The sequence below is a fragment of the Thalassophryne amazonica genome, chromosome 18 (assembly GCF_902500255.1).
Source record: "Thalassophryne amazonica chromosome 18, fThaAma1.1, whole genome shotgun sequence".
NCBI classification, from domain to species: Eukaryota; Metazoa; Chordata; class Actinopteri; order Batrachoidiformes; family Batrachoididae; genus Thalassophryne; species Thalassophryne amazonica.
The window spans coordinates 46,849,487-46,866,199 of record NC_047120.1 but is presented as its reverse complement, the minus strand read 5'-3'; the positions used below and the strand labels follow the sequence as shown (position 1 = coordinate 46,866,199).

Here is a 16,713-nt window from a genome sequence, read left to right as displayed (position 1 = left end):
GTGCTCCAGGCAACAAGAGCGAATCAACTCTCAGCGAGAGGATATTGAGAGACAGAGGAAGCTGCTGGGGAAAAGGAAACCCCCCTCCATGGTCCAGACACCGCCACCCAGCCTGGAACAGAACAAACGAAAGAGCAGGAACAATGGCCAGGAGAGTGAAGCGTAAGGTTTAGTTTCTACCAAATACGCTTCTACAACAGAACATGGAGCAACTCCATTAAAAAAAAAAAAAAAAAAAAAAATCTGCATTCAGGCACAAATTAATTATTGGCTCTTACCCATTTACTGCAAATATTGTTGTTTCTTGGCTTAAAGATCTGCATTGTCGCAGAGAGTTGGAGTTCTGAGTATCTGACTCTTGTTCACTGGAGAAGGCAACTAATATCTCTGTTAGAATTTTATATTATTTATTTTTGGGTCATCATGAAGGTGTGGTATTTCAGTGAACATTTCATTTTCAGACTACCAATAGATTTTTGTCATTTATAGTTATGATGATTTGTATTGTAGATTTTAAATTGAGATTTTATATTCTTGTATCAAGAGTGATAATTTGGATGTGTGACAACTGAATCCTTTATTACAGACAGATCTATCTTTTTAAATTATGGATGTTGAATCTGTATGCTATGTCAGGTTCTCATAGAATATTAGACTTTTCTTTTTCATCTGACAGAAAAGTGTTCAGCATTGTTACGTTTGTTTAATCACTGCAAAATGTACCAAGTCAGTAATTTTACCTACATAGTAGTAAACATTTGTAATGTTTCATCACACAGGTTGTCACTTGCAGAATATCATGAACAGGAAGAGATTTTCAAACTTCGAATTGGCTACCTAAAAAAGGTATCAGCTTCCCACATGACCAGTTGGATCTATTCTTGCATCACTTGATAAGTGCTGGTGGTCATACATGCATGTGTCTGTACACAGGAAGAGGCAGAGATCCAAGCAGAGCTCCAGCAGTTGGAACGAGTCCGTAACCTGCACATTCGGGAACTAAAGAGAATCCATAATGAAGACAGCTCTCAGTATGTGCATTTGTTTATGTATTTTTCCAACATAGCTTATGTGTCTTGTGCTAGACAGGCATGTGACTTTTATCTACATTTGGAAACATTACCCAACTCTCTGTTGCCATTATCTTAAATATTAATCTGACAGATTGACTCGGCTGCCACCTTTTCCATATGCACAGCTAGGAATAGCTGCCATTGGTTATATATTTCATGTTTGTAGTATTAATATCCTGCAGAATCATAGTTTGCCATTAATTCAACTTTCCTTTGCTCTGTAAGTTTCTTTAAATATTCTAGGTCCTCAAAATGACATTTGACATATTACTGTAGCAGCCAACAAGTATTTTCTGTGTAAAGATTTAGTGACAAAATGGTGTCCATCCTGTGCAGAGGGAAGCAACACTGCCTTTGGACTCTGAGCTTTTCTGCTCCATTTACATTCCTGGTCTGTTGTCTGTGCGTGCATGTTTAGTGCATGAGATTTCTGTTTGTCTAGCCCTCTTAAACCATTGCTTATCCTTACATTTACAATGAAACAGCACTATTCACTGCAAAGCTGTCGAAAAATTTTCCAAAAAATAGTTGTCAACAATGACTTACCAGTAATTCCATCAAAAACCACATTCAGAAGCTAAAAATGCCTGTAACTGAGAACGTGGTTGGACTACAATCAAAGTACCTCTGGTTTTTCCCCACATGGAGAGCTGTTTGATCTCTTAGAACTAGGGATGGGTATTGATAAGATTTTATCGATATTGATGCCATTATCGATCCGATTCCTTATCGATTCCCTTATCCATACTGCTGTGAATTTTCAGTGTACTAAAAGTAGGCTTTACAGATTTTCTATGTCAGCAACATTTTATTAAGTCTTAAAGTAAATAAATGTGAAATTGGTCACTGGATCCTTGATTTCTGGACATAAATAGAAATAAACTAAATCTGTAGTTTTTCCTTTCAGACATTGTGGCATGAATGTCACGCCATACTGCTGAGCTGAACTCAGCCGGCTGCACTTCAGCGCAGGATGTCTTATTTTGGGAGGAAAAAAACATTTTGATCGATTGCAGTTTATACGTTGTATTACAACGTTTGGAAAGAGGTGTCATTTGATTTTAAATGGCAATTTGCTTTGAAGTTATTAATTCCGACCAGACTCTATCTTTCTAACCTGACTTGGGCCGCCCAGTGTTTGGAGCTGTGTGAATGGAACGGAGGATGATTCTTGTTTCTTTCTCGCAACAAGATAGGAGTTCCAGTTAGTGACTTTAATCTGCACAAAAGTGACTCATGATTGACATATTTTAATGGCTTTGAGAGGATTTGTTGCTTCTGAAAAGCAGTGAAGCAAGGAACCAATGAAGCAGCAGGTTGGAGCACTTCTTCATTGCTTCAAGCTTCAAGGCAGAGCCACACTGCAGAAGCAGTTGATTACAGACCTGCTGCACGGTCTGCAATCAATGTACAGAAATGATCATTTTCTCGTCAGACACCTTCAAAAATAATGGGCGCTCTGAAGGACCGATAAGGGAATCGTTAAGCACAAAGGCTATTGATGTCGGTGGATCGAATCATTTCTTAACGATTCTCAAAAGAACCAGTTACCGATACCCAACCCTACTTAGAACACACCAACTGCTGTTCCTTCTGCTCAATGCGGAGAATGGAGGGTTGGGGAGGAGTGGCCAAGGAGGGAAGCTTTGGTTACGACCTGAAATGTGGGAGACCTAGTTACAGGAAAAGACTACCTAAGAGACAATGTCAAGAAACTATATTTACCTTTGCTTTTGTACCATTTTGTGAGCTTTAAGATTATTTAACAAAAAATTATTTTCCCAAGAGTAGTGAACATATTGATTTAAGCTTGCGACAGTTTTGTCAGCATTCAGAAGGTGTCTGTTATTTTCTTCACACACCATATCTAATTGTTAATTTGACATTTCCAACATGTTTTGAACTTGGCAGCTACGTTTGGCTTTGTGCTGCACCTTTTGTTTTGTGGGGTTGTGCAGTTGATGAAGCACAGACAATTAAGGCAGTTCTCCTTTTTTTGTAGATTTAAAGACCATCCCACACTGAATGACAGATATTTGCTGTTACATTTGCTTGGAAGAGGTGGCTTTAGTGAGGTTTACAAGGTAAGCATGCTACTTTATTGGTTCCCTGCACAAGTACCTGTTATTGATGTTATAACGTACTTGTTGGCATTTCAAAGGTCTTGTAATAAAGTAATTTCCAACACTTATTTGCTTCAAAAAATATCAGATCAGTAACTTCCTGGTAATATTGTGCTTTTGCTGCCTTCCTCGGTAGGCCTTTGATCTAACAGAGCAAAGATATGTAGCCGTTAAAGTCCATCAAACTCAATAAGAACTGGAGGGAGGAAAAGAAGGAAAGCTACCACAAGTAAGTTTGACCGTTTGCCCACTGCCTGTGCTTCGGTTTGTACAAAGGTACTTCAAAAAGTTCTCAGCCTCTCAAAAGTATCAGAGGCTCAAGATTTGAACCTTCGTCCACCAAGGAAGAGTGAAGCCGGAACATCAGTGGACCAAGAGCATTGCCATCAAGGGAGACTATTCTGAAAAATAATTCAAGAACAGTCTTTCTCCTGTGACATTATCTGGGTGATGGCTAGAGAACTTTTTGAAGTATCTTTGTGTCTTTGCAAAATGTTTGATCCAGACAGAAATGTTACCTTATGGAACTTCAGACCTGAATGAAATGTGCATAATAACTAATACACAGTATAAAATCAAAACCTGTTGTGACATTTTTCATTAGAATTTGACTGTGAGCAAAACCAATTTTTGCCCCCAACACCACACAGACTAACTGAATTTGTTTTGTGTGGTTTTCTTTTTCCTCCAGACATGCCCTGTCGAGAATACAGAATCCACAAAGAACTTGACCATCCAAGAATAGTTAAACTCTATGACTACTTCTCTTTAGACACAGACTCGTAAGTGATACTCTGCCACGAAGTCTATAAATGTGTCCAAGTACAATAGTACGGGAGCAGTTGGACAGTGCAAGAATCATTAAGTTCTGAAGATGTCTGTATGTAGTATATATTTTAAAACTGTATTATTCACAATCAAAAACTCGGTGATCAATTGTAATTGTAATGGGATCATATTAATAACACTGATCATTTCAAAATGGATAAAAGCCAATGAAATTATTCCAGCTTGAAGAAGTAAAATTTGCTTTGTACATTTTCAAGTTGTGCTTTGAATCTGTCTTTCACAGATTATTTTACAAAAATCTGACTTACTGGTGTTGATATGCTAAATATTTATGGGGGTTTATTTAAGGGTTGGGTAGGTGTTTTTAGTTAATATTCCCCATTGGTCCACCTGTTGGTATGTCTTCTTCAGGTTCTGCACGGTATTGGAATACTGTGAAAGGCAACGATTTGGACTTCTACTTGAAACAGAATAAGCTAATGTCTGAGAAGGCGGGGCGCTCTATCGTCATGCAGCTCGTCAGCGCCCTGAAATACCTCAACCAAATTCGGCCACCCATCATCCACTACGACCTTAAGCCCGGTAGTGTCTAACAAATCCCCATTGTTAAATGTCCAGAATTCATGTGGATGGAAGGATAAAACAGATTGTTAGATTTTTTTTTTTTCCAGTTTGGAGTGGACATCCTATTTTGCACACAGGAATTTTTTAATAATTTTCTTTACCTTGCAAGATATTTTTTTATGTATAAATCACTGCTTAAGATAAACGCTTGGTCTTATAAAGTTTTTATAACATGATACCATAAAAATCGTGGTTCGAGTTTAAATTTTTTGAGGTGCTGTATATGTTTCTGAGAATGTGATTTGGAATGTTTGTGGCATGTTTATGGCTTTGTGTTTAGGAAACATCCTGTTGGTTAATGGTACAGTTTGTGGGGAAATTAAGATCACTGATTTTGGCCTGTCCAAGATCATGGATGATGAGAACTATAATTCTTCAGAAGGCATGGAGCTGACCTCACAAGGAGCAGGAACTTATTGGTACATAGCTGCCACTTCATTTTCAAAGCTGAGGATGGAAGTAAATGTGAAGTGTTCACTTTCTGTGCCGACTGTTTGGGTTACAGGTACCTCCCTCCTGAGTGCTTTGTCGTGGGCAAAGAGCCTCCGAAAATATCTAATAAGGTTGATGTTTGGTCAGTAGGAGTCATTTTCTACCAGAGTTTATATGGGCGCAAGGTAATGATTAACCCACTTTATATACAGTACAGGAGTTTTTGTCATGTTTTTCTTATTGCCTGTTAATTCTGTCCTCATTTCTCATTTTAGCCGTTCGGCCACAACCAGCCCAGCAGGATATCCTCCAAGAAAACAACTATAATGAAAGCCACAGAGGTGCAGTTCCCCCCCAAACCTGCAGTCACCACAGAAGCAAAGGTGTGTGTTGTGTGTGTGTGTGTGTGGTTGTGTTGTGTGTGTGTGTGTGTGTGTGTGTGTGTGTGTGTGTGTGTGTGTGTGTGTTGCGCTGCGCTGTTTGCTCACAAACACTCATTTCTTAGTGACTTGAGAATACCTGTTTGAGCATCTATTACCGCTGTGTCTCTTTGTAAATTTTTAAGCTGAAAAGTCAGGTGTTTAAGCCAGTGGTGATGATATACTCTAGGGTGGGTAGGATTACTTTGAAATGTAATCAGATTACAAGTAATCCAAATGTATGTACATACATACATGTAATCCACATGTATTCTTTCAAAGTAATCCTACCTAACCTTGTGTACTGTATATGTAATGTGCTAATCCTCATTTGTTCACTCATATGTTTTCTGTAGAGTCTGTTTGAAATAAGAGTGAGTTATAGTGCATCTAAAAAATATTCACTTTTTCCACATTTTATATTACAACCTTATTCTAAAATGGAATAAATTCATTTTTTACCCTCAAAATTCTACTCCCAACACCCCATAATGACATGAAAAAACTACAAATAAAAAACTAAGAAATCACGTGTACACAAGTATTCACACCCTTTGTTGATGTACCTTTGGCAGTAATTACTAGCCTCAAGTCTTCTTGAATATGATGCCACAAGCTTGGTGCACCTATCTTTGGGAAGTTTGCAGATTCCTCTTTGCAGCACCTCTCAAGCTCCATCAGGATGGATGGTGATCGTCGGTGCACAGCAATTTTCAGATCTCTCCAGAGATGTTCAATCAGATTCAGGTCTGGTCTCTGGCTGGACCTCTCAAGGACATTCAGAGTTGTCCTGAAGCCACTCCTTTGTATCTTGGCTGTGTGCTTAGGGTCATTGTCCTGCTGAAAGATGAACCGTCACCCCAGTCTGAGGTCAAGAGAGCTATGGAACAGGTTTTCATCCAGGTTGTCTCTGTACATTACTGCATTCATCTTTCCATCAATCCTGACTAGTCTCCCAGTTCCTGCCGCTGAAAAACATCCCCATAGCATGATGCTGCCACCACCGTGCTTCACTGTAGGGATGGTACTTGGTTTCCTCCAAACATGGCACCTGGCATTCACGCCAAAGAGTTCAATCTTTGTCTCATCAGACCAGAGAATTTTGTTTCTCATGGTCTTGAGAATCCTTCAGGTGCCTTTTGGCAAACTCCAGATGGACTGCCATGTGCCTTTTACTAAGGCATGGTTTCTGTCTAGCCACTCTACCATACAGGCCTGATTGGTGGATTGCTACAGAGATGGTTGTCCTTCTGGAAAGTTCTACTCTCTCCACAGAGGAATGCTGGAGCTCTGACAGAGTGACCATTGGTTTCTTGGTCACTTCCCTGACTAAGGCCCTTCAATCCCAATCGCTTAGTTTAGATGGGCAGCCAGCTATTGGAAGAGTCCTGGTGTATCTGAACTTCTTCCATTTATGGACAATGGAGGTCACTGTGCTCATTGCGACCCTTCAAAGCAGCAGAAATATTTTCGTACTCTTCCCCACATTTGTTCTTCAAGACAATCCTGTCTCAGACAATTCCTTTGACTTCATGCTTAGTTTGTGCTCTGACATGCACTGTCAACTGTGGGGACCTTATATGTAGACAGGTGTGTCCCTTTCCAAATCATCTCCAATTGACTGAATTTAGCCCAGGTGGATTCCAGTTAAGCGCAGAAACATCTGGAGGATGATCAGTGGAAACAGGATGCACCTGAGTCAATTCTGAGCTTCATGACAAAGGGTTTGAATGCTTATGTACATGTGATTTCATGTTTTTTTTTAAATTTTTAATAAATTTGCAAACAATCTCATTTAACTTTTTCAAATTATCATTATGGCGTATTATGTGTAAGATTTTGAGGAAAATAAATTAATTTATTCCATTTTGGATTAAGGCTGTAACATAAAATGTGGAAAAAGTGCAGCGCTGTGAATACTTTATAGAAGTACTGTAGGTTTGAACGATACGATCTTGGCAGTGCTTGCCTGATAATTGTGGATCTGTCGGTGTACTTAACATGACCCAGCCATCAGTACCTGCTAGCTAATGCTTACATACAAATTGAATACAAAAATTTCAAATCTCTGAAAATAATGGAGCACTCTTTTCTCATGTCTGTTTATGCCATCAATTGTGCAGCAGCCATATTATCTCATATTTGCATTTATACCCAGGAAGGAGCTGGCAGCCCATTAGCAGCTAGAGGGTAGTTGTCACTTAAATTGATCGCCCGCTTGCATACGCATACATTTATGGCGTACATCAAAATACACCTGTTGTACAATTGTCATGAATGGGCAAACAAGACCAAAACCTTTTGTTTTTATTTATACAGGCTGTAATTGTTTATTTCTGCTTAAAAGTAAGACATTTTAACATGGGTTCTATGGTGAGTGATTTGTACAACCCCTGGCAAAATTATGGAATCACCGGCCTCGGAGGAAGACCATTCAGTTGTTTAATTTTGTAGAAAAAAAAGCATATCACAGACATGACACAAAACTAGTCATTTCAAATGGCAACTTCTGGCTTTAAGAAACACTATAAGAAATCAAGAAAAAAAATTGTGACAGTCAGTAACGGTTACTTTTTTAGACCAAGCAGAGGGAAAAAAATATGGACTCACTCAATTCTGAGGAATAAATTATGGAATCACCCTGTAAATTTTCATCCCCAAAACTAACACCTGCATCAAATCAGATCTGCTCGTTAGTCTGCATCTAAAAAGGAGTGATCACACCTTGGAGAGCTGTTGCACCAAGTGGACTGACATGAATCATGGCTCCAACACGAGAGATATCAATTGAAACAAAGGATAGGATTATCAAACTCTTAAAAGAGGGTAAATCATCACGCAATGTTGCAAAAGATGTTGGTTGTTCACAGTCAGCTGTGTCTAAACCTCTGGACCCAAATACAAACAACATGGGAAGGTTGTTAAAGGCAAACATACTGGTAGACCAAGGAAGACATCAAAGCGTCAAGACAGAAAACTTAAAGCAATATGTCTCAAAAATAAAAAATGCACAACAAAACAAAACTGTGACCAAACTGTAAGAAACCGCCTAAAGGAAATGGGATTTACATACAGAAAAGCTAAACGAAAGCCATCATTAACACCCTAAACAGACAAAAACAAGGTTACAATGGGCTAAGGAAAAGCATTCGTGGACTGTGGATAGACTGGATGAAAGTCATATTCAGTGATGAATGTCGAATCTGCATTGGGCAAGGTGATGATGCTGGAACTTTTGTTTGGTGCCCGTTCCAATGAGATTTATAAAGATGACTGCCTGAAGAGAACATGTAAATTTCTACAGTCATTGATGATATGGGGCTGCATGTCAGGTAAAGGCACTGGGGAGATGGCTGTCATTACATCATCAATAAATGCACAAGTTTACATTGATATTTTGGACACTTTCTTATTCCATCAATTGAAAGGATGTTTGGGGATGATGAAATCATTTTTCAAGATGATAATGCATCTTGCCATAGAGCAAAAACTGTGAAAACATTCCTTGCAAAAGACACATAGGGTCAATGTCATGGCCTGCAAGTAGTCCGGATCTTAATCCAATTGAAAATCTTTGGTGGAAGTTGAAGAAAATGGCCCATGACAAGGCTCCAACCTGCAAAGCTGATCTGGCAACAGCAATCAGAGAAAGTTGGAGCCAGATTGATCAAGAGTACTGTTTGTCACTCATTAAGTCCATGCCTCAGAGACTGCAAGCTGTTATAAAAGCCAGAGGTGGTGCAACAAAATACTAGTGATGTGTTGGAGCGTTCTTTTGTTTTTCATGATTCCATAATTTTTTTCCTCAGAATTGATTCCATATTTTTTTCCCTCTGCTTGGTCTAAAAAGTAACCGTTACTGACTGCCACAATTTTTTTTTTCCTGATTTCTTATAGTGTTTCTAAAGCCAGAAAGTTGCCATTTGAAATGACTTTAGTTTTGTGTCATGTCTGTGATCTTTTTTTCTACAAAATTAAACAACTGAAGGAACATCCTCGAGGCCGGTGATTCCATAATTTTTGCCAGGGGTTGTATTTGGAACCAGCCTCAAGTGGCGGTTCGAGGTACTGCCACATTAGCTTCATTTTTCACTACTGGAGGTACTGCTTGATGGCATCTATATTTGGCTTGCAGTAAACGTAACAATCCCTTTACAGCCTCAGTGTTTACATGATGAAAAATGTTAATTTTATCAAGTCTGCAAGACAGAAGTGGTAGATTGCAAAATGACTTTTTTTTTTTTTTTTTAACTGCTACTGCCTCACAGGCCTTCATTCGGCGTTGCCTGGCCTATCACAAGGAGGACCGTGTGGATGTGTTGCAGTTGGCAAGTGACCCCTTCCTGATGCCTCATATTCGAAAGGCCCTGGGCAGTAGTACACCACTGGTACCTCCTTTTCCCTCCACCTCCAGCTGCTACAGCAGCAGTGCCTCCAATTGAAGAAAATCTGGAAGGACAAATCCACCTGGAGATGTTTCGGTAGAATCTTTCTAGTTTTCTTGCATTGAATGAGTGATGTGCTGGTGTAATAGCAGTGCTGACTACAGTCATTCAGGTGGTAAAAATGAAGGACCACACTCTAGCTGTGGAATAAATAGAACTTAACATTTTGTGCATGCACTAAGAGAGACACTCTGGCTCATTTTAGGGGCTGTTTACACAATTAATAGTGAAAGCACTCTTAAAAGAAATGCACAACAGACAGACTGAACGTCTACCTGCATTCTGTTGAAGGTTTACAGAGAATTTTGCAGCATGGGAATTCTTTCTGTGTTGTAGTTGTCAGATTGAAATAAGTTTCCCTCTCATTTTGACCCCTCTGCCTCCTCAGAGGGGCTGGTACAAGAAACAAAAAAGAGTGACTGAACCAAAGATGGCCTGCCTTGATGTGGCACCATTAGGAAAATCACATGATTACATACAGAAGAGGGCTGAATCTAGGAATAACTGGCTTTAAAACTATTTTTAAATAATGAGTAGTTGGAAATCAATTTATTTCAATTAAGTCCATATTTTTCCATGAAATTTACCCCCGTCGGTGTTTCTTTAACCTCACAAGGGGGTGGCTGTGAATGAGTGTTGTGAAAAGAGATATGATCCTGAGCAGAAGAAACTATAAATAAATAAAATGGTGACCTTTGTGGTGTCATACTCATTTTGATGAATTTTGAGAGTCAGCCCAGTGAGAGTGCCATTATTCATACATAGTAATATAGCAATGTGACAATCTCACATTTATTTTTCACAGTATAAGTTTGTTACATTCCATCATTAAAGGCAGCAGTTGTATCCAACAGTGGTGGTTTAGGTGAATGATACAATGCAGTCATCTGGAATTCTGTCCAAAAGTCTTATTTATGACCAAGTTAATTTACAACAAATGTGACAACGCAAAAACTGGAGAGATGTAGTCATTGAAGGTGTTAATGCGACAGGGGGTCACCACCGTCAAGACTCCCAGGTGACTGGTTCTGTCAGATGAGCCTTTCTTTCAAAACCCACGTGAGGAGTTCTTACACGTTTTATTGCACTCTCATACAAGAAACACCATGTTTTGAATAGTGAAAATGTAATGAAAGTAGAAGACATTCTTGCTTTTAGAGGCCACACGTTAGCAACTTGCATGTTGTTGTTGCACCCATAATTTGACTGCACAGTGAAATGTACACCAAGACCTGAACAGTGGTCCAGAACAAAAAGTTGCACAATGCTGTGCAAACAAGTCCTCTTCTTTTAACAGTTATCCAAACAATTATATGCAGGGCGAATGACTAGCGGGTTATCTGTTGTAGAACTGTGATGTGACCCATGCCAGCCCCCACTTGAGGTTGGTCAGCATAAACTTTAGTGCCTTGGTCCACTGCTCCTCAGAGTTGAATTGGGTCTTGATGGAGTAGGAGCCGCCACTGCCGCCCGTGTCCTCGATTTTACCTTTCTCCACATCCATCCTGAAACATGCAATTTATAATCAACTAGAATCTCCACAAAAAGGCCATTAATACCCAACACCCAGTTTGCTTGCACATGCCAGTCTCCAGCGTGCATGTTACCAGCAACTATTATTTAATCACCGGGCAATTCCTTTTCAATAAATTCAATAAAAGTGGGATGCACAGCTGAAGGTTATCTAACCTGTATGGGAGGCAGAAGCCAGTGTCTCCTTTTTCCACCTCCTCTTTGAACTGCTGGACACAGTCGAGAAAGGCCACCATTGCATGGTCAAACTTATTATCCCAGAAGAACCTCAGACCACCTGAGCAGTAAAGTGGAAGTTCCTGTGAAAACACACAAAATTTGGGTAACACTGGAGCCCTCAAAAGTATATCAATGATGTGACTGGTGGGCTTTGTTGAAAATTTTATGTATCATTACCTTGGACTTGTCTGTCAATGACTCCAGATATGAGTGGTTTCCATATGGGACAAGACGATATCTGAATAAGGAAGTGATACTTGACTTTTTTGTTTCCTTGCACAATCATTGCATATACAGTGCATCTGTAAAGTACTTGTAGCACTTCAGTTTTTCCACATTTTGTGTTACAGCCTTATTCCAGAATGGAGTAAATTCCATTTTTCCCCTCAAAATTCTAATCACAACAACAAAGTGTTTTTTTTTTTTTGCAAATATATATATAAACTTAAATCATATGTACTTAAGTATTCACACCCCTTACTCAATACTTTGTTAATGCACCTTTGGCAGCAATTACAGCCTCAAGTCTTCTTGAATATGATGCCACAAGCTTGGCGCACCTATCTTTGGGGAGTTTTGATCAGTCCTCTTTGCAGCACCTCTTAAGCTCCATCAGGTTGGATAGAAAGCGTCGGTGCACAGCAATTTTCAGATCTCTCGAGAGATGTTCAATAGGATTCAGGTCTGGGCTCTGGCTGGGCCACTCAATGACATTCACTGAGTCCTCCTGAAGCCACTCCTTTGATATTTTGGCTGTGTGCTGAGGGTCACTGTCCTGATGAAAGATGAACAGTCGCCCCAGTCTGAGGTCAACAGTGCTCTGGAGCAGGTTTTCCTCCAGGAAACAGGGTGCACCTGGCTAGCTTCCAAGTCTCATAACAATACAGTAAGACACAAAGCACCAGGACCCTAAAGACCTGAACATGTTATACAAAGGTTTCTGCATTGCCAGACACCTCTGCTCAGAGACACTATGACTACATAAACTCTTGCAATCTCAAACTCTATATACCCAGACATGAACGCCACTGCCAAGACAACTGAATATGTCAAGTTTGACACTTGAACACTTGCATGAAGGCCTAGATCTTAGTCTTGATTCAAGACAACTGCAAACCAAGACACTCAGACTCCTCACTCATCTTCACAAGTGCAACAATCAGGGCATCCATTAATTCTGTTAAGATCACAGCATCTGCAAAGTTAAGCTTAACAAACCAAATGGTTTCAACGACAATCATCAGCTGCAAATAAGCAATGCTGATATTTGCTCTTATGACAGCAGACCATACAAATAATACAATCCAAGACAACTACATTCTGTTATCTTAATTTTGTACTTCCATATTTTCATGGAAAATATACATTGTTAGGAGGAGATTGAACTGACAAGTCCTAAAAAAAGTTAAGTCAGATGCACTTTTCTGGTGAATACATGTTATTGAGTGTTTATAAAATGAAACTGTACCTTTGGAAGCATAAACCCATTTTGTTGGCCAGCGCATGAAGTAGTAGCACTGTCTGCCCCCAGGCAGCATTAATCTCATTCCACTCCACAGGGACGCTTGGGAGCCGTCCCAGACGGAAGTTGTTAATGGTACCGAACTGACCACTGTGCCTGGACCAAAATGGAAAGACAAGGGTCACAGAGTGAGAAAGCACACTTAAACACGTAGGGTTTTTTTAAAAACTGCTTCTTCTTTGTCAAAGAAAACACATGGACGTAAACACAATAAACATGCGTACCAGATGTGAATGTGGCATTGAATACATTGGTCTTTTTCAGCCGGTCTAATTGGCTCTGACAGTAACGCATCTGGTTATCAACACTCTTCAGCTCATCGTCCAGCTCCAGCTGTTGCCGTTTAAACTCGCTGTACTCCTTTTGGTACCTTTACCATGTCAAAAAACACAAACCAGTGAGAATAAATGGCTGTCAGCTGCTGCATGACATAAATATAAAGCCCACTCACTGGAGCTCCTCTGTGTCCAGCTGTTGAGAATGCATTCGGCTCTGGGCCAGGTCCTGGGCCACAGCAGCCCTCTGATCCTCCACTGCTTCCAGCTCCTGGACCAGTGCCTCCTCTTCCTCTTTTAGCTGCTGAAGTTCTGCCAGCAAGGTCTCCTCTTCCTCCACTGGCAGGTGTGACAGCAGCTCCAGACACTGCCTGAGAATACATACACCAAAAGCATGCCATAGTGAATGACACCCCCAAGAAGAAACGCATGGATTACAGCCGTAACATTTTGGAACTCACTTGTAATTCTGGCATTCATTCTCTGTGATGTTGAGCTGTGTGTCCAGATGGTCTAGCAGTGTGTCGGTGCATTCTTCGCACAGCGGGTGGTCCACATCTGTCTGTCCTGACATGATGTCAAACAGGTCACTAGTGACCTGTGTAGAAAAGAGTTGCCATTATTTATCCACATTACAAGCACATGATGGTGCATTTTAAGGATTTAATCTATGCTAAAAGAAATGTTTACCTTCAGTCTACGACTCAAATTTTCCATGGTGCCACCATCAGATGCTTCTCCAATCAAAGTGAAGCTGTTGGCACTCTCAGTAGACATCATTCTGCAAAGAAATGCAAGCTTATGTTGGCTGTGTAGGATACTGCAGAGGGTTAACATATTTGATGCAACAGATCAATTTATAAAGCAACTTTGTTTAGCCTACCTAATATCCCAGAGTGACCATATGAATGTGTTTGCCTCTCTACATGTGGCCCTGTGATAGACTAGCGGCCTGTCCAGGGTGTACCCCACCTTTTTTCCAATGACCTCTGGGACAGGCTCCCACCCTGGAACCCCGGGAACCCTTAATTGGAATAAGAAGTACAGAAAACAAATGTATACCCCATAGATGTGAACTGCCACCTGCTGGATGTAGCACCCACCGTAATGTGCGCTAACAAGCGGCATTTGTGAGGAGAGACATGCCTATTGTGTCACCAAATATGGGATGAACTATACAACACAAAGGGAAAGTAAACTGGAATTAAACAATGGGTACGTGTTGCAATTGTGGATGAAACCAAAACTTTCCATTGGCACCACAAAATTACTCAAGGTAAAGTCAAAACCTTGCAAAACCTGCATGTCAAACACTGTTCTTGAGTCTCCGTAGTATGTAAAGGTGAAAAATTGCAGTGCTACTGTGCAAGACTTTCAGAAGTATGCCAAGTCATGGTTCTGGATGCAGAAGTACTGTTCAAATTTCTAACCTTTTTTAAAATGAATTCAGAGAAATTCAGTCCTAACCCCTAAAGCAAAACGTTTAACAGCAAGTGATATGTAGTTCTTATGCAGCTGAGACATCTGGTTTACAGCCTTGCTCCACAAAGAGAAGTGTGCAGCGAAATTCAAAATCTCCAGTGTTTGTCCACCTTTATATATTGTGTGGAACATCTATATGAAAGGAAGTCCTCACGTGCTGTGCTTTGACACATATTGAACAGTTCAGCAATGAGCATCCATGTAAAATTATGAATTTCATATTTAAAGGCTGGTCTGTATGTGCACTAGCACACATGTTGCTATCTCATATTTGGAGGAGGATTTCTAAAGGTGCTCAAAGTGACATTACTGAAAGCACACACAGAAATCAGCAAGTCCCTTTGGCTGCACCCTTGTTTTCACTGGGGGTCACCACAGCAGAGCCAAGGTGGATCTGCTTATTGATTTGGCGCAAATCTTACACCGGATGCCCTTCCTGATGCAACTCCACATCAATAATTCAGTAAAACATTAATCCAGTTCTGTTCTCACCGTGAAGGTGGGATGTATTTTCTTGCTACACCATCTTGTTTGTTTTCTACAAAGGTCTCCTGCAAACAAAAGAACAATGTGAGCCTCACAAGTGGTTCCAGACTAAACACTGGAACGCTGAATTGTAAGAACGATTTGTTTTTGAGGTCCTTTTTTCACCTCTGGTGCTGTCTCCCCGTCACTGCTGTCGGCCTGTTTGCTGGGAGTCACTGTGACTAAGGGAGCTGAAGAGAACAGAGAAGTCACTGTGTAACTGGTGGACCCACATAAATTTGCACACAAGTGGACCGTACCGATGAGTTCTTGGATGGTGACTCGGTCGAGTACGTTGAAGGAGGTGTCGAGCTTCAGAGGCTGACAGCAGCGCTGACACACGAAGCTAACCTGCATGGTTGTGCTCGACGATTTGGAACCCTCCATTGAAAGCTAAAATGAGAATGTGAAGAAAAGTAGTGGCAATATCAAAAACTAGCCGAGTGGAAACCCTGACAATTTATCCGTCATTTTTCAAAAGAACTCGCTAAACTGTTAGCATGCTAACGTTAGCTAGCAGCTAGTCTGCGTCGAGGAAGTCGATGGACTTACCGTTGCTTTTAAAGAATGAAAATTATTACATAATAGTCCTCTTACATGCAAAAAAGTTTTTAAAAATAGCTTAAGTAGTTGACGTGTTTATCACGTTGATTTTGCACCTCAAAACAACTTCCCCGCTACAAATTTCGGTGTTGTTATTTACGGAGGAAATGACATCACCGTGTGAAAGTTTCATGGAAACAAATTTTTCAAATAGAGTATTACCATGTATCTTTTTATAATCTTTTAATTTGGATGGTAAATTTCACATCCATACGTGCAAGTTTGTAAAAATGTCCCCAAAATTGAAACTTTTCTTGTGTGAGTTTTGTGGATATTTCAAATTGTATCATTCAAGAGTTAAAAACAACAACAACAAAAAAAACATCTTCAACCGCTTATCCTGGACCAGGTCGCGGTTTTTTTTTTTTGTTTGTTTTTTTTGAAAATGTAAGAAAGAAAAGAGCCGCTGAAGTTTACAGCCGTAAAGGGTGCATTAACTTTTCTTTTAATCCAGTTTTTCTTCTTTTTAAACTTGTGCGACTAATTTAGAACTGCTTGTTGTGGTATATGTCAATAAAATGAAGTTGAATCACAAGATCTGAATTTGAATGACTGTGGAAATATATGGAGAAATTACGTTTCATCATTGCATTCAGTTTCAAAATATTATCAAGTTTTCAGATGCAATTATTCATCTAGAGCTATTCAA

The 16,713-nt window shown here is 40.0% G+C and overlaps 1 protein-coding gene and 1 pseudogene across 1 annotated transcript; one reads left to right on the top strand and one right to left on the bottom strand.

Annotated features, from left to right (window-relative positions):
• The window catches only part of LOC117531487, a 30,521-nt pseudogene extending 19,919 nt beyond the window's left edge, over positions 1-10,602 (top strand).
• Positions 10,603-10,693: 91 nt separating this feature from the next.
• becn1 (beclin 1, autophagy related) lies at positions 10,694-16,187 on the bottom strand. Its single transcript, XM_034194603.1, is given in 13 exon segments — positions 10,694-11,410; positions 11,595-11,737; positions 11,835-11,895; positions 13,126-13,275; positions 13,404-13,410; positions 13,413-13,549; positions 13,631-13,825; positions 13,916-14,052; positions 14,145-14,235; positions 15,429-15,487; positions 15,588-15,652; positions 15,722-15,857; positions 16,016-16,187. Coding segments are annotated over 12 exon segments (1,341 nt in total). The 5' UTR covers positions 15,849-15,857; positions 16,016-16,187; the 3' UTR covers positions 10,694-11,241.
• Positions 16,188-16,713: the final 526 nt, after the last annotated feature.